This window comes from Solanum stenotomum, chromosome 1 (assembly GCF_019186545.1).
Source record: "Solanum stenotomum isolate F172 chromosome 1, ASM1918654v1, whole genome shotgun sequence".
In the NCBI taxonomy this organism is placed as follows: Eukaryota; Viridiplantae; Streptophyta; class Magnoliopsida; order Solanales; family Solanaceae; genus Solanum; species Solanum stenotomum.
The window spans coordinates 3,653,538-3,671,473 of record NC_064282.1 but is presented as its reverse complement, the minus strand read 5'-3'; the positions used below and the strand labels follow the sequence as shown (position 1 = coordinate 3,671,473).

The 17,936-nt window shown below is 35.6% G+C and overlaps 2 protein-coding genes and 1 pseudogene across 5 annotated transcripts; 2 read left to right on the top strand and 1 right to left on the bottom strand.

The window, feature by feature from the left end:
* Positions 1-849: 849 nt before the first annotated feature.
* LOC125850003 (dynamin-related protein 3A-like) lies at positions 850-7,507 on the top strand (annotated as a pseudogene).
* Positions 7,508-8,165: 658 nt separating this feature from the next.
* On the top strand, positions 8,166-12,813 carry LOC125853532 (protein DJ-1 homolog C). Of its 4 annotated transcripts, XR_007445180.1 has the most exons (9): positions 8,166-8,507; positions 8,741-8,941; positions 9,590-9,739; positions 9,826-10,005; positions 10,566-10,643; positions 11,271-11,471; positions 11,617-11,754; positions 11,825-12,213; positions 12,339-12,813. XR_007445180.1 is itself a non-coding variant. In XM_049533242.1 (8 exons), exons 1-8 carry the CDS (start codon positions 8,286-8,288, stop codon positions 12,032-12,034), a joined length of 1,380 nt encoding a protein of 459 aa, XP_049389199.1. In that variant the 5' UTR covers positions 8,166-8,285; the 3' UTR covers positions 12,035-12,813. The 4 variants fall into 4 exon arrangements, 3 of the variants coding, with proteins under 3 accessions (XP_049389199.1, XP_049389200.1, XP_049389201.1); XM_049533242.1 differs by having other exon boundaries at positions 11,825-12,813; XM_049533243.1 differs by lacking the exon at positions 8,166-8,507 and having other exon boundaries at positions 8,803-8,941; positions 9,579-9,739; positions 11,825-12,813.
* Positions 12,814-12,966: 153 nt separating this feature from the next.
* Positions 12,967-16,797, bottom strand: LOC125853533 (ABSCISIC ACID-INSENSITIVE 5-like protein 4). The gene is made up of 5 exons (XM_049533245.1): positions 16,657-16,797; positions 14,299-15,396; positions 13,613-13,684; positions 13,492-13,521; positions 12,967-13,240 (listed from the first exon to the last, which is right to left on the bottom strand). Exons 2-5 carry the CDS (start codon positions 15,364-15,366, stop codon positions 13,166-13,168), a joined length of 1,245 nt encoding a protein of 414 aa, XP_049389202.1. The 5' UTR covers positions 15,367-15,396; positions 16,657-16,797; the 3' UTR covers positions 12,967-13,165.
* Positions 16,798-17,936: the final 1,139 nt, after the last annotated feature.

Here is a 17,936-nt window from a genome sequence, read left to right as displayed (position 1 = left end):
GAGAAATCAATCAAAGTCATAATGGGAAAAGAAATGGCTTCCGCTGAACATATTGGCTTATACAAAACAAGAAAAGCACATTCGCCTACTAGTAGGTAAATCAATAGCATTGAACCATGGATTATATGTGCTAAAACAACATAAAAACTCAATTAGAATAACGTAACTTGAAAATTATTGTTTTACACTGGCACACAAATATTTAAATATTATTTTTAGATTAAAAATTTCAAAAGTCTTTTTTATTTTTTTTATTAAATACCATGCCAAGTTAAATATTTCATATTAGTTGATATCATACTAAAAATAATTGTTCTTGTTCACCTTACTAAATTAAGAAAATATTAATTAAAATTATTCTATATTATCCCCTTGCAATTATTTCTTTTTGTAACTGTTCACATTTAATTGTAAAATTACTAAGGATGAATTTGTAATTATTTGTGACTTGTGTGAAAAAAAGAAGGTGATTTATGTAGTTTTAAAAACTAAAAAACCCGTTTGACGTGGAAATTAAGCTAACCGGAAGGCTCTCTATAAATAAGACCCTCGCGTCGCGTCACTCTTCTCCCCAACTTCGTTTTCTTTCTTCTTCTTTTTGTCTAAACTCTAAAAAACCCTTCACCCGAATGGGAAAACAGAGCTTTCTACNAATTAAGCTAACCGGAAGGCTCTCTATAAATAAGACCCTCGCGTCGCTTCACTCTTCTCCCCAACTTCGTTTTCTTTCTTCTTCTTTTTGTCTAAACTCTAAACCCTTCACCCGAATGGGAAAACAGAGTTTTCTACCCGGGACCAATAATTCACTGTATTATCAACCATGATGGAAGAAAATGCGGCGGCACAAGCTTCAAGATATATTCGCACAGCTTGGAAGTCATTCCACCATTGAATTGCCGCAGGTCCCTGTAGTAGTGAGTCAAAGTAGTGGGAAATCAAGTGTTGTTGAATCTTGAGGCACTTGCGATTTCTTGCCCAAAAGGTTCTGATATTTGTAGAAGGCGCCCACTTGTTCTACAACTCCTTCAAACCAAACTTAATCTTGATGAGAGTTCTTGCCCCATCCTGGCAAACGATTTCAATGAAATTCGTTCGGAGATTTAGGTATTCTTGAATTGCAAGACTTTGTAGTATTAGACTTAATTTGAATATTGACTCAATGGATTTAAACTGGGTGTACTGCAAGTCTCAAGATCAAATCAAGAAAAGACCAAAATAAAATAAAATAGGACGATCTTGCCCATCTGTCCTGGCCTTGGCGGGTAAGAAGGTGGCAGGTATCCTGGAATTAGTAGGAAAGTAATTTGAGCAAATATTTTGTTCCAATACCTAAGTAGTCTCATCTACTCAATCAACTTATGCAGTAGGTTTGGATTTGAGCAAATATAATTATGTAACAATGCTAAAGAAAAAAGATGTTTGGATTCCTGTCTATTAGTATTAGTTTACTGGTTTACCGTGTTTATGAATTGTTTTTTGTGGGATTTTGATTAGTGATCATTAGAAGATGAAGTCTTATTCATAAGACTCAAGTTCTTATAAACCGGTCTTGTCCTTCCTGATCACTGTTACTGGTTTAGATAATGTTCAAGTTAGGATGATCAACACATTTTTTAATTCTTTTGTGCGAGTTCATTTATCTTTAAAGACTAAATTATGAAGTATTTCTTTTTATGAAATAGACTAAACTGCTAAGTATTGCATCTGTGCCTCGGTAAAGTTCATTTATCTTTCAATTGTGAGAACATCTAATTTTATCTTAAAGGGGTGGATTAAGTTCTCTTTTTATGAAATAGACCAAACTGTGAAGTATTGCAACTGTGCCTCGGGAAAAAAGTAGTTGAAGTTGGTCATCCTCTCTATGTCCTTTCCACTCCATTCAAACCACTGTCTGGTTGATCTATTCACTCTTTATCTTATGGGTGTAAGCACGTGTTGTTTATATTGGTTGCCAATTATGATGATATATTTGCTTAGATGTTATTGTACATGCGACCCAAGTATCACTCATCTTAGATTGTAAAACAGTGTGTTGGCATCTCATTTGTACACTTCTCCCATTAATTTAGTGGTTACCAGGGATACTCCTCTTTCTTTTGTATAGGATTTACTTTGGTCATGGCAATATGTAGTTGAAAAACTGATGCTAATGTTAGTTACCTTTCAATGAGACAATGTTCTTCCCTACTGTAATGTATAGAATATATATGCGGTAAACTGTATTCTGAAATAGTCCCTCCCTGACATGAGCAAGGAGAAACAGTAGTGTGCTACATATGAGCAACAGTATCTGTGTGTATATATATTCATAAATGTTTGTATATACTTGGTTTATAAGATTTTAATGCCATAGCCGAAATATTTAAAACAGGATATTATGATGAACTGTAGTATTAAGGACGCACTTGTAGCTTAGTAGTTCTTCTGCAGCCATCCTGTATGTTTTCTATCGTCGCTTATTTAGTTGATTTCATGTCTATATCCATTAACTATCTCCTGTTTTATCTATTTTTTCTTGAAGGTATGTGGTGTCTCTCAATTAACAACCAGGTAATCTGTGCTGGTCAAAGTAACAGCAATTTTTCTTTTATTGGGTTGCTGTTACTTTGACCAGCACAGATTACAACCTTGTAGGACCGAATATTTATCAAAAACGTGAAACCACAATAAGCTCAAACAATTATATTTTTGAGTAGCATTTTCCAAATATCTCCAAATCAATTAATAACTTATAATTTTCATCCTCTAAAGTTTTTTCCTGAGTTTTAAAATGTAATTGACATGTTGAAATTCAAAAAAAAAAAAAAAAAAGATGGGGTGGGGGGCAAGAAGTCGTGTTTTGAGAAATACTTTCACCTTGAAATACTTTGTGCCTTACCTTGTCACTTGTGGTTGTAAAAAAACCTTTTTTACACAGTAACCATGTCTGGTATGGGCACTCTCCTTCTGAACATTCTTTCCAAGTACATTGAAGGTAATGTGGCCTAAACCTTGCAATATTTGATAGTAGTCCTCTACTAGTTTCTCTCCTCTATCTAATGTTGCTTCCTAGTATCAGATATCATATTATTTGATCATATTACACTTCTAACCTTTTTACTGGTGTCTGTCTTTTTTTTTTCTTTTTTCTTTTGGTTGAGAGAAGCATTTTCTTCAATGATGGAAGGAAAAAATGAAGAAATGTCAACTTCTGAGCTGTCTGATGGAGCAAGAAATCATCACATTTTTAAGGACATATTTGTGAAGAGTTTGGAGGTCCATTTCTTTATATATATTAATCTTTGAAATGCCTACATTATTCTTTTCTTGCTTGGAGAATTGAAATTCATCTCTAGACTTGCTAATGTTTGCACATAAATGACGTTGATGCCATTTTTGTCAATAGGTAGCTAGGATGTATGCTTTGGTTGGTAAGGTCAACTCTGAATGGGTTTAAAATGCTTTTGTTGGGCATTAAATTTTTTATTGGTGTGGTCTTCATAAATTGTTGCTAAGGGCTGTGAACATATACAATCCATAAATAATATTTCCCACGTAAGTTGGTTTTCATCCAGGAACATAGTTGCATAATCGAAATCCTCCATTTTGAATAGTCTTTTATCGACTAGCTCCTTCTGTCAATAAACCACAAGTATATACAATAGGTTCCTCATATACAAGCATTCTAAATCTTCAAGGCTGTAAAAAGATGTGAATGACAAACACAAGAACTTTTCAGTAACTTTGCATATTAGTATGTTGATGCTTACAATTGTAATGTTCATCCTAGGTTCAGTTGCTTATCAAAGTTCATCAGATTTCTCTTTCTCCTGCAGGAAGTTGATCCTTGTGAAGATTTAACTGATGATGACTTCCGAACTGCCATTCAAAAAGCCACGGGTCCCAAATCTGCTTTATTTGTGCCAGAAGTAACTCCAAAGGATTAACCTGTTTCCTTGTGTTTGCTTTTGAGCCAATAGTTCAGCACTTTCTAGAATACTTGTTGTAATTTTTATGACATTTGTTGGCTGCATCTTAATTATTGTGTAAATATGCAGGTCCCATTTCAAGTTCACATCCGAAGGTAAATAGCATGTTTAATGAAACCGAGTATTCAGTGTGCAAGATTTATATATGATGAGCTGGTTCAAGTTAGGCCATTGTTGACTACCTTTTTATTCCGGTAATGCTTTCTTATAATTGATGTTCTAACTTGAATGATTCCTTCATAGATGAGCCATCGTTGTATGGTCAATGAGTTGCAACGGTTTCCAATTTTGAGAAAGTGCACGCATGAGGTTAGGAAATTTTTTTGCGTGATGGACTGGAACCTTCAGAAGTAATGATTGGACACATTATTGAAATGGAGTTATGTCAAAATGTTGGGTGTTTTATTTGGTTTTGCTTAGACCTAAATACAACACACATTTGCATCTATGATCAAGTTTATGGAATTGATCGATACTTTTGAAATATTTAGCTAGAACTTGAATCCTTTCTTGCCAAGATAAGTTTGTGAATTGCTATAGCAAATCACTAAAATTCTTATGAATCTTTTGCTGTTAATATTTTATATTGATCAACTTAATTATTTTTTCTGTTGCAGATGGATTGCATAAATACACATCTTGTGGGAATAAAGCTCATGAGATGGCATTACAGCAGGTCAAGCCATCTAGGATTGCTGCACCAAATCTGAGGTAGAAATTAAATGCTACATTTGCTGTTTTACAGACTTTTGCAAATGGTCTTGCAAGTTGTATCATACTGATGTTAATTTTTTGCTAATATATTGCTACAGAATGGAGTAGATCTAGAAAAGTGCCAACCTCAGAAAGAAGTCTAAAATCACGTGCTATCCTTGCCAGATCAGTTGGTGGTTTTATCCCTGATCAAGTTGGCCTTTCTGCTTCATCATCTCCTTGTTTGGTTTCTTCATCGTCTCCCTGATTGACATCACGCAGCTTTCAAATATCTAATAGTAAGAAACTTATATTATTTGCATTTACTAGTGTTCTTGACTGGGAACAAGTTGTTCGGCTTGCTCCAGTGGTCGAGAAAACTATAGCGTCAGGTGTGTTTCCATCTGGTGATACATGATGTTTTTCATTTATGCCACATGTTTGTTACATGAAAAATACACGAGTTATTAGTTATTTTGACAAGTTAAATATCTTATTGACAAGAAAGGAATGAATTTTGTATATAAGGAATGCAAATGCTGCTTTATGAAAAAGTCCTTCCTCATGTAACTTATGGTACTCTTTAATTCGACAAGCGCCGTGAACTTTTCTGTTGCTGCTTATCAATTCATTTTATTTTTCTGGACTCTTTATAATCTTTAGAAAATATTTTTTTGCTGGGTCTTATTGCCAAAGCCATTGCTGACATATTTCTTCATTAGGATCAAATGTTGGTTCAAGTTGGAGAATATCATCAATATTTGGTGGCTCGGACAATCGTCCATCTATAGAAGACAATTTCATTAGCAAACAATTCAGTGATCCTGTACAGAGCACGGACCATGCTTTCTGAATGATCCACTTGAGAGAGGTATGAGTTTTGAAGGCCCTCTCTGCTGTATGATTTCTTTATGGATTACATTGGTGATAAAATCAAACATGATATCTCTATATGTTTTGCTTGAGACCCCCAAGTATCTTGAGGCCTTCAGAAACTCATTCAGATCAGTAGACTGCTGTAATTGCCATCACAAAGCTGTTATTGAGGTCATACTGTGACATTGTCAGGAAGAAAAATGAAGACCTAATACCTAAAGCTATCATGCATTTTCTGGTAATTCTGAACAGCAATGACTTAGTCCTTCGTTGATTTCATGCTTTGATGTTTTTGACATCTTTGTGAGTGGCCTTTCAATGGACTTGTGCTTAGGGTTCTTCACTTCCATCTAGTGGTAATCTTGAGGATTCCTAAATCTACTATTCTAGCAGTTCCTTTGTTAAGTTAAATGATAGTAAAAGTTCTTCCCATCTTGTCGCATTCTCTTATGTTCCTACTTACGGATGTTTTCTTTCAGGCAGATTTTGTCAGCACTAGAAGACAGTCGAGACACAAATCGTAGAAGGCTAGAATAGAATAAGTTGTAAAATATGCCAACAAGGGATCTTAGACAAGATAAACTGAGTAATCTGCTTTCTGTCATATTCTAAAAGCACAGGGGACTAGTGGTACTGTTTGGTTTTCTGCCAATAGTTAAGAGGCTAATTAATATCTGGGAAAAGTAATTTTCTGTAATCGTCTCTCAGCTAATTTCTTATCTTCTCATACTGATCAGTCAAGTTTCCATTCAGGTCTGCTTTTTCAATTGCCGATGCTGTGAAAATCCTGAACTTTATTTTATCTGGTGGAAATTTCTGTATAGTTGGAATTGTCTACTACCTGTTGTTGGCACAATTTCTCGAAATAGCCAATGAGAGTTAAAAAGTATCCTGGTGTCTGTTAGCTTTATTAGACTCAGGGTGTTGTGTTTTAAGTTTGAAGTAAGAATGCTCAAATAAGTAAGAATGCTGAAATGATTTTCATTTTCGGTTTGCATTTCTTTTTTGTTGACAAAATGGTGTTATTCTGCTTTCCAGGCAAATCAGACCAAAAGAGATCTACACAATGTGGTTCATCAAGAAACTTTATAGGTATTGGTAGTGGAGTTTTTATATTTAAGGTACTTTACAGGATAGTGACTCATTGATCCTTCATTATGCTTCTTAGCCGCACAAACTTTTATGTGCTTATGCACTTGTATGTTGTTTCTAGCGCCTGTCAGCTTAGCCAATTCAAATGTGAACTATTTTGCATGTACTCGTAGTTCTTATCAACTGTGCTTGCTATTTATTGCAGAGAAAACCTCCTCGAAGAGATGTTGCAACAAGGTTCACTAAGCTTTCTGAAAAAAAGTTTAAGGTTTTTGATAAGTTCCATCTTATTTAGGCTTTGTTTAGGAACTAAGCAGAATAGCTTGTCTAAGTTGGGAAGAAGTATGCCAACATTAACTCGTAACTGTACTTTGGCTATTTTCTCATTGTCATCGTACTCCTTGCTAAATCAGTTTTGCCAGATATTCTATTTGGCATTGTACTCCTTGTGAAAGTCTCTAACCTTATCCTAGTGATGCTTGCTGATTCTTTAAGATGTTCTGTTTGTCATCATTCTCTAGGTTTTACTCAACTTATAATGACTTTACTTAAGGGTACCATTTAGCTGGAACTAATGTCTTCTGGTTTGCAGATATTGGAGGAGTTACCACTTGATGCTGAGACAATTGAAAGGCCTTTGGTGTTTATAGGAGGATGAGGCTAGTTTTGTTGCCTTTTGGTATGATCATTGGCAATTGTACCTGGCTGTCAATTTTTGGTGTCCGATCCTTCATAATTTTGTCAAATGAGATCATCACTTGTGTATAGTATTATTGCCATTATCTTGGAGAATTCTTGTCGTTTTCTCACAAGGATGATGTTCCTCTTTGATGTATATTTCACCATTTTTACTATACTAGTCCTTGTTGAGCATAAAACTGAGCTTGAACCTATCCAATTTCAGTTGTGTCATATGAGTCAATAGCTAGAGCAATAAAGTAGGAATTTTAAGAAAGCGGATTATCTTTCATGGGTAAGCGGTGCTCTTTTGTATAAGCGTAAGGTGATGGTGCTTTTATCCAACTAAAAGAAGTGGAGTAGGTCTCCTATACAAGCGAGGCAATCCCCAATAATGTGGAGTGGTGAGTTGTTTATAGTACAATCAACACTTTTCTTTAAGCTATATACATTTTAATCGTGCATTGTAACATAATTAAATTGGATTAGCTCATAAGTCACATTGGTGGATTTTGGACTCGGCAAGTGTTTTTTCTCCCCCAATATATTGTGGCACTAGTTCTAGTAAGGCACCTTCTAATAACAATAACATAGGGACATAAACATTCTAATAATAAATTATCATGAGCATTCCATAAGTTACTATGACCCAAAAATTCGCAAGTTACTACATCCAAAACCTCAATAATAAATCACCACAAAGACACAGTGACCTTATAATCCCATTATACAACTCAAGAAGAACCCGGACCCAAAAACATATAAAAAAAATATATCATTAATAATATTAAAAAATATTTTTAAAGTCAATTTTCAAGAGTCACGGATATTAAGCATTTTTTTTTATTTTTTTTTGTAATTCGTGACATTATCCAATTAACCTCACCCAAATTCTTGTATTTCCGTCGTCATACACATTCCGGCCGGCGACTAGTGCATTATCTCCGGCAACCAGAATCGAAATTGTTACCAGTAACAATGAAGTCCATATCTCCATTGTTCTCAGTTTGCACTGCCAAGTCTCCAATTTTCTACTTCAGTCCTATTTCCCAAAGACTTTCGTCTGTCAAATTTGCAGCCCCTCCGAAGATAAATTCACCAGATACGAAAAGACCCAGTTCAAAATCAGCTAAAACCCTCTCTGCAGCTCCTACAATAGACCCCATAACTACTACTGCCGCTTCCGCATCTCCCAAAAAGGTGAAGAGTTTCATTCTTTCCGTTCAGTCTTTTTTGTTTGTTTATTCATTTGCTTCGTATGTAAAATTAAAGATTTGCATTAGGAACTTGAAAAAAAATTAGTGCAGTAGAAATACATGTAAGAATATAAGCTGATTGCTTGATTATCATTTAATAATTTCAATGGATATTAGTATAGTCTACAGAGGTTCATTGAGTTTTGCCTTTTCTTTTCATTTTTGAGGCGTTTATAGGTTCTACTGCCAATTGGGTTTGGCACAGAAGAAATGGAAGCTGTAATATTGGCTGATGTTCTGCGCCGGGCTGGTGCAGAGGTAACAGTGGCATCAGTAGAGCAGCAGTTGGAGGTTGAAGCATATGGAGGCACTAGGCTAGTTGCTGATACTTTCATCTCTACTTGTTCCACTGAAATATTTGATCTTGTTGCATTGCCGGTTAGTATTAGCTTTCCCTTAGTATTGTTGATATCATCTGATCTGTTAAATGAAATATCCGTCATATATATGTATCTGTTACAAGCTGTGAAGATTCACGTGAAATGCATTTTCTGAAAGTCAGTATAACTAGCTCCACTGCTTCTTTTACTACTCATATCCTTTCTCCACTTCAATATTTCTTTTACTTGGCAACTTCAAGAATTACCAAAACACAAAGCAAATCAGAGATGCCATGTTAAGCTTCGGAGTTGGTTAAAAATTCTGTGTAAAAACACGCAATTGGGTTATACTTAAGTAGTGTGTTTAAAGAGTCTAGATTTCATGGTAGTAATGGTCCTTCCCCATCTAGTGAAATGAAACTCGATTTAGTTGAGGCTGCAGTGTTACAATTGATGCATGAGCTTGGAACTGATTCAACTGTGAAAGAAGTTCCAGCACAGGGATACAATGATTCAACTGATTCAGTGATTAATAGACTTCACGCTGTTCTATTGATGCATTTTCGTCCTTGTAGGGATTTTTCTTTCTCTACATAGACTTTGTATTTTGTATCTCTGATAATGTAGCTTACTTATCTCATCACAGTTCTATCTGTGTCAATGTCATAGGTGGAAATTTAATAACTGATGTATAGACTTGATATAGGGAGGAATGCCAGGTTCTGCTCGTTTAAGAGACTGTGAAGTTCTCCAGAAGATCACAAGCAGGCAAGCTGAGGAGAAGCGACTTTATGGTGCCATATGTGCTGCTCCAGCAGTCACTCTTTTGCCTTGGGGTCTTCTCAAGAGGAAACAGGTGACTATTGCATTTAGTTTATAGAGTTTGCTTTCTGCACTGTGTCTTTTTTCCTGGTTTGGTTAATTGATGCAGTGTCTATCAAGACCACTTGTCATCCTGCATTTATAGACAAAATTTCTTCCTTCCGGGCGGTGAAAACTAACACACAAGTCTCTGGAGAGCTAACAACAAGTCGTGGTCCTGGCACTTCATTTGAGTTTGCCATATGTTTAGTGGAGCAGCTGTTTGGCGAGCCTGTTGCCAGAGAAATTGGAGAACTCTTGGTGAGTGAATGAATTATTGATATTCTTAAATTCTTTACGTAACTTCTAATACTAGACTTCTTCTTCACATAATATTTTTTAAAAAAAATATCAAAGCTGAGCTGACTGGTAACTGGATCATTCATGGGTTATTTAATTATATCATCATTCTATCTAGTTCGTATTGCGCTGAGGTACTGGAACCAATTCGATCGTGTACTATTGCTAGTTAGGTTCTGAGGACATGTTTAACTAAGAGATGCAACTTATTTGTGGTTTCCCCATTGCTTCCAGCATCGACTTGAGAAGTGGAAAATGGAGTTCTGTTCTATTTCTAGGATCAAATATGAAAAGAGTGTTAAGAGAAAGTTGTTTCTTGACTCAGTTTACAAGTTCAATTGAACAGGATTCAACTAAATTTCAGAGGGCTTGTGCACAACTGGCAATTGTGAAAAACCTTTTGTGAACACTTCATTATTATTTGGCCTTTGATTTGTTTGTATCTGACTTACATCGCTTATCTGATTGGGTTGTTTGTTATACTTAGATTGTTCTCATAAAACTTCCGTACATTTGTGTAGTTAATGAATCCTGCAGGTGTTGACCCAAAGAGACAAGAATTCAATGAAGTTGGATGGTCTCTTGATTGCACCCCCCAAGTAAGCCTTCCTTGTTTTTGCTTTATATATCTGGAACTTAAACTGTAATTGCAGAATTAATTTCAGTAACAATGCGCTCACCCCTATGAGTTCTTTATCTTGTGCATAATGTCGAAGGAACTGTTTAAGGGTCTTAATGAATGTGCATTTTTCTTATTCGGTGCTTATCCATTCATCGTTCTGGCATAATGATGATGCAAATTCATGTTTTTAATGCTGTGCTAAAAACATCTCGGTGTCAGTGGTCATCTTCCATTGTTAGGAATTCAGGAAATGGTTTCTTTATTCTTTTCTTCCCACCTTGGGTTATCAATTTATTAGTGTTGCCTTGCAGCTCTGATGCTGGTACTGCTTCAGATGTTACCTTGTAGGTGAATTTGTCTAGCAAGTGACTCTGGTTAATGTGAAACTTGTTTTTGACTTTGGGCAAGGTTTGTTGTGAATGTTATCAACCCTTGGGGCATACATGGAATTTGTTCTTGATATTTATTTTTAGGAACAATTACACGCAGTTGCTTGTCTGACTTGATGAGAGATTGTACTTGTGTCCTAGGATTAATGATGTTTTCGTGTGAATAATTTATTTCCCGCAACATGTCAATGTTCTCCATCTTCACAATTTTGTAGGTTCTAATTCCAATAGCCAACGGGTCTGAAGAAATTGAAGTGGTTACCTTGATAGACATTCTAAGACGAGCAAAGGTGAATGTTGTGGTGGCTTCAGTGGAAAAATCAGCACAGGTTTTGGCATCAAGTGGAACAAAAATTGTTGCAGACAAGTTGATATATGCTACTTCTGACTCCATATTTGACTTGATTATCCTCCCGGTGAGGCTAAGTCCTTTTATTTAACCAGCATTTCCACGAGTTCTCCAAAAATTTTAGGCAAATGTACCTATTACCAACCTATAAGTGAGATGATTTTTGTAGGTCCATCACTTGCTTTGATAATTAATTGGTTCTTATTCTCTAGGGAGGAGCTGCCGGGGCTGAACGTCTGCACAAGTCAAAAATTCTGAAGAAGTTGCTTAAGGAACAAGAGTCAGCTGGAAGAATATTTGGTGCAATCTGCTCTTCACCTGCAGTCTTGCAGAAACAGGGGTTAATAAAGGTATGATGTTAGCCATTTGAATGTCTTAATTTTGAGAGAAGAAGTTCAATTTACACACTTCCTTAAACAGGACAAGAAAGCCACTGCACATCCTGCTGTCTTAGACAAGCTCAAAGACGGGGTAAATGATGCTCAGGTAGTTATCGATGGTAAACTCATCACAAGCCAGGGACTTGCTACAGCGATACAGTTTGCACTGGCTATTGTGAGCAAGCTTTTCGGGCATGCAAGGGCAAGGAGTGTAGCAGAAGGTCTTGTCTATCAGTACCCTAGGAGCTAGAAATGCCAGTCCTGAAACCTTCAGAGTGCCCAAGTATGTTATAGGGGCAACTCATATCGATGGATTACATACATACTTCACCGGCAATTACAAGAAAGGCAACTTTCTTGTCCTTGATGACTTGGTAGCAGATATAACAAGCTCGAGAGGAGATTTTCCTAAGTCTGCCAAAACCAAAGGTAGTCGCCTCATTCCAATGCAATAGCCAAGTCAGCGTTCATCTGCAGTTGGGGCAAACTGGGTGGATATCTCAACCCAAGATGGCTTATAAATTCACTTATATATTTTCCCCTTTTCTTGACAGGATTAGTCCTAACCTACAATACAGAGTTCCTACTAGATCTTTAACTGGGAATAGGGCATTTACTATCACTCGGCCAGGTCGCACTGGAAAGAGTGATGATCAAAGTAATGACGTCAGTTATGGGCAAATTGTTCTTCGCCTCATCTCTGTCTCGTCTGGACACTATATATCACCCCCAGCCCACAAGTTTCTTTTCTTCGTTTAGTTTGGCCTCCAGAATCATGATTTTTGCCATTTAGAGCATACAGAAAGAGAATTGCTGCTCTCGTGCGTTGAATGGTGATCTTGGTGTGTACTAAACAATAGATTACATTATGAATTTGTTTTGTTTTTTCACTTCTCTGGTGATCTTGCTGTGTACAAGGAAATAAACAACCCAGGAGGAATGCTAGAGTACAATTCATTTTTGTTCATGAGCATTTTGGAGGCGAGATGAGTTGATTGCATTTAGTTGAAGCAAGCCTTGCAAGAGTAAATAAGAAAGTAGAATTGTTGGTTCATAGATATCTTATTATTTTTACAGAGAAAAGCTACCTCCAAATATGTCTCTCTTACCTAGATAGCTATGGAACTGATACATCCTGCTTGCATAGTATAGTGCCTCTATGACTAAAATGTGTGAAGCAAATTAAAAGTACACAGGGGAATTCATACAAGCAAATCGTTTACATAATGTACATAAATGGGTATACCATCTCATTACCATACATAAGGTTACCACACATGTGAAGAAGGTAGATCTGAATCAGATCATAACTAGCAATCCCATCCACCTAACTATTGCCTCTGCTTGTACTCAGCAATTTTTGCTTCAACTCCATATTCTTCTACCAAGGTCCTGTCAGTGTCCTTCTCAAGCATCTTAATTTATATCCACATGGCATATTCCTTTTATCGGTTAGCTGCAATTGCACAGTAGAATGGAATGGTTAGCAACACCGGCAATCTACCAGACAGTAGACAACCTCGTTTAACTAATAGGAGTAACATGTTTTAGTCTCGCAGCCTGAATGTGCAATTACTCAGGCACTTGATGACATAAACATACATAGCGCATTTCATGGAAGCTTTGCTCATTTTGTTGATTAGTAAGCATGTACATTATTTTTCCTCTTCCTTCAGACCAATTATTAGTACTAAAAGAATTCCGTACCTGATTTTTCTGGTTCTCAATAATTTCAGCCTGAACGAAAAATCAAAAGTGAAAGTTACAATATGAACACTTTAAAATGCCATTGCAGTAATTTTATGATCTCCAGCCATTTGACACATACCTGTTTCTTCCGCAACTCTTCATTAATATTTTTTAGCTTCGCCACTTCAGCTTCCAACTCTAAAGTATAGGCCTGTCATATCCCAGATGAAGGTGCAACTAAGAATTACATTCACAACATAAACATTTAACAAATTCAAGTTGTTATTGATGGGAAACCAAAGTTTGTAACCAACTACTTCCCTCTTTCTCACTCTCAAAATCCCCCACTTTTGTTATAAAGAAACAAAAATTCAAAGCTGCAACTGAGTAAACATGCACATCCTAAAATCTAAACCACACTCGATGTATTATTTGCTTTGCCAAGCAAACTTCTTAATCCCTGAATAACACTGTCAGCTATATCAGGGCTCGTTATTAAGATTATCAGCTTGATAAAGCATATAAGGAAGCTGTTTGAAACAGATGTAATAATGTTTGAAAATTTATCAGCCATTGTTAGATCTAAGAGTAATTAAAGAAGATTGTGATAAGGAAGTCTACATTAAACACCAAGATAATGCTGTCAAAATCTTCAGCTCTTTTACTCAAAATTGCAGGAGTCATTTTCATTATACAAAGTTGCTGACCAAGTGTCATATTAATTAGAAGTTTAGAGTAAATCCTATGAATGTAATGGTCCTCAAGAATCAGAAGCACAAGAAAATATTGCAAATCATCAGATAATAGCTCAACATATGAGTTCACCTGCTTCCGAGCCCTTGATCTAGCTGCAGATTCTCTGTTCTTAATCATCCTCCTACGCCTTCGCTCCACAACTTTTTCCAAAGAACTACCGGATCTCCTTCCCTTTCCACCTTCACTATATGCATAAGGGGAAGGTGAAAGAGACGATGTATCCACATTGCTCCTTGCAACAAAATCGTTTCCAGGGGATCCTCCTTTTGCTGGTGAAACTCCATTATAAAATCCTGTCATCCCCATAACTCCGCCTTGAGCCATATTAGCATTTACAGAAGGACTGGACATTCCAACAGCAGGAGCCCTTGTTCGAGGGCTAGCCAGGTGACCATTATTTGATAACTGCAAAGGAGATGCAAATGCCACTGTTGTTTGCTTGGGGAAAAGAGGCTGTTGCTTCTGAGGTTGTTGTTGCTGTGAGGCCGTGGGACCAACCACATTCAACATTTTATTGCCTGCAATTTGATTAATCAACAGTCCAGTGTTTTGAGTTGGTTGCTGAAATGCTATGTTGAAACCATTGTTGTTGTTCTGTTGACTTAAACCATTGTTAAATGTAGTACCACTTGAGTTTGAAGTAGATTGCATATCTTCTCTAACTACACCTGCTTTCACCAGAAAATCCTCCAATGTCATTTCTCCCAAGGTAGACTGCCTCTGCCCAAAGTTTGATTTCCCAGTGTCACTTCCGTCTTTGGTACATACCGTAGTTTCTTTTTGAAAGTTTCTCCATACTTCATCAACAGTTTTCTGACTAAGTGTCCGAGGTAATGTCAAAGAACCTTGCCTCTGTAGATTTCCTACAGGTGCATTCCCATCTCCTTCTCCACCAGTAGAAGATGTCACAGCTTGAGACTCTTCAGCTGTCCAAATGCTTTTCAACAGTTCCTCCATATTTATTGATCCAAAATCTTTTCCAAGGCCACTAAATGTAGTTTGAAGCTCATCAAACGTCAACGAGTATATCGAAGATTGCCTAGCCAAAGGGAAATCACCATTACCAATTGACTTTCCCCCGTTGCTCTCCAGCTGTGGCGTGTCAGCAACGTTCTTGAAATTCATGTAAGATCCCATGTTACTAGAACTCAAAGGGTATTTGAATATCTGATAAAAAAAAGACTCATTAGTACAAATTTTAGCAGTTAAAGTAGATCAGTAGCAGCTGACCATTGGAACCTTTTTCTTTTCTTAGCTAGTGTTTGACCATATATTTTAGGAGTAAATTTGGAATATTTATCTTCAAAAATCTATTCGGCCATGAATTTTGACCAGATTTTGAATCTTCAAATATTTCAAGTTCCCAAAACCCGACTCAGACTAGTTTTTGGATTTTTGGACTTCCACTCACATAACTTCAATTTTTTTTCAAGTAAAATACATGTTCAAACACAACTTCAACAACTCGATTTTTCAAGTTTGAAGTTCAAAATCTATGATAAAGGGAAATTTAGTATATGTGTCAAATCCAAGAAGTACAACAATTAAACCCAAAGATGCAGGAGAGATAATATTCACCAAATTAACAAATAACAGGACTAATTGAATTGACAAGTTTTAAGATTATTTTTTCATAATAGAAAAGAGCAAACATCAATTCCATTACTGTCTCCAAAGAATTCAAATCATTCTTGAGCTATATTAAACCATAGATAACTTATGATAGACCATATCAACTACAAACTCAAGGATAACAAAATTGTTCTGCTCCACCAACAGAGGACTGCTTTTTGCGGGTTTAGCTTGACTAATCCGTATTTGGGCAGCGTAAAATCGCTCCCTACCAAGTATTTTTCCATATCCGGGCTCAACATCGAGACCTCTGGTTAAGACATCCAATGAACCACATCATAAAAGATGACTATATAGGTCGTAATAGATGTGAATCCACCTGTCCAACAGATTTCTCGAGTTTATTTATGGAATGAAATAACACACAGTATAGGTCTAGCTTATCGACAAGTTATAGGTCTTCATAGTCAGATTGAAGTTGTGCTGTCCACTAGAAAAAGATGCAATCTTTAAAGATCTTACTTTACTACTATAACTTTGAATAACAAAAAAAAATCATGATCAATATCTGGTTTTAGTTGAAAAAAACCCCAGATCAATATCAGTATTAGCTCAATTCAGTATAACACATACTAAACAGTCTTTCAATACAATGGATCCAAGATTTAACCATCCCAAAACCAAAATTCATCTACCCAACATCATCTATACTTAAAATATACTTGATCAATAAAAGAAACTGCATATTAATACAAAGATTTCAACTTTATTAAATCAAAAAATAAAAGATTGATAATTTGTTGAGATGTTGTTAGGATAGAGAAAAGAAAATAGAAAGTGGAGAGACAATTATACCCTTGTATGTGCAGAAGAAATGGAAGGGAAGAAACAAGGAAAGAGCAGCAGCGTGTCGTCTCCTTCTTCTTCGCTGATTTAGGGCTTGCTGGAGTCGACAAGTGTCTTCTCTTCTTACACCTTACCCACTCTTTTAAAGCCCCTCTTTCTTCATTTTTCTTTTTCATTGGTTTTATCGTCTAAATTTACATGACACACTTTTATTTCTTTCAAGGGAAAAGGTTTAAATATGCCATCAAACTTTTAAAAAAGACTAATTTATGTCATCCGTTAAAAGTTTGGTTCATCTAGGTCATTACCGTTTAAGAAAAGGTTCATTCATGCAATTATTTTTTAACAGTAGTTTTGCATACATGTGGTCAATTATAATTCAGCTACGTCATTATTTTTTATTAAAAAAATCAAAATTCTGAATAAAAATTGAATTATAATTCGGCCATGTCATTATTATTTTTTTAATTCAATTTTCGTTCAGAATTTTGATTTTTTAAATAAAAAAATTAATGACGTGGCCAAATTATAATTGGTCACGTGTAAAAAATGGTTTTGCAAAATATGAATTAAAAAAATAATATGACGTGGCCGAATTATAATTTAATTTTTGTTCAAAATTTTGATTTTTTTAATAAAAAAAATTAATGATGTGGCCGAATTATAATTGGCCACGTGTAAAAAATGGTTTTGCAAAACCACTGTTAAAAAATAATGGCATAAATGAGCCTTTTCTTAAATGGTAATGTCATAAATGAGCCAAACTTTTAACGGATTGCATAAATGAGCCTTTTCTGAAAGTTCAATGGCATTTGAGCCTTTTCCCTTTCTTTTATTAGTAATAACATATTTTCAACATAATTTACCGCAATTAGTGGCAGAGTATTTAAATCTAAAAAACTAAACACACAAATTAACCGAAGGGGATTCGGTTAATTTTAACCATATAGAAATAGTAATATTTTTCGCCGAAGGGGTTCATCAGAGTGCTGGCTCCACCCCTGACCGCAATATAATATTCCCTTCATTCATTTTTACGTATTACATCCATTAAGATAGTAATTATTGATATAGATATTTTATCAGATTATCCCCTATAAAATGATGTCTTTGGAAAAAATGATTTGAAAAATAAGTTTTAATGTTGAGGGGAAAATATGAAGAAATAAATATTATTTTTCCTTGATATATCAAAAGTGACAAATAAAATCGAAAATGCGATAAAAATTAATTTCGAGGATTACTAAAAAAAAATCTCTACTTTTAATTAAAGGTGTTGATGTTGATAT

Bases quoted from the DNA above. Each gene is read 5' to 3' on its own strand.
- LOC125853532 (XM_049533242.1), top strand. From the start codon at position 8,286: ATGAAGTCCATATCTCCATTGTTCTCAGTTTGCACTGCCAAGTCTCCA. The intron at 8,508-8,740 runs GTGAAGAGTTTC...AGGCGTTTATAG, and splicing joins CTTCCGCATCTCCCAAAAAG to GTTCTACTGCCAATTGGGTT. The intron at 11,472-11,616 runs GTGAGGCTAAGT...CTTATTCTCTAG, and splicing joins TTGACTTGATTATCCTCCCG to GGAGGAGCTGCCGGGGCTGA.
- LOC125853533 (XM_049533245.1), bottom strand. From the start codon at position 15,366: ATGGGATCTTACATGAATTTCAAGAACGTTGCTGACACGCCACAGCTG. The intron at 13,685-14,298 runs GTGAACTCATAT...GGGATATGACAG, and splicing joins GATCAAGGGCTCGGAAGCAG to GCCTATACTTTAGAGTTGGA. The intron at 13,522-13,612 runs GTATGTGTCAAA...TTTTTCGTTCAG, and splicing joins AAGAGTTGCGGAAGAAACAG to GCTGAAATTATTGAGAACCA.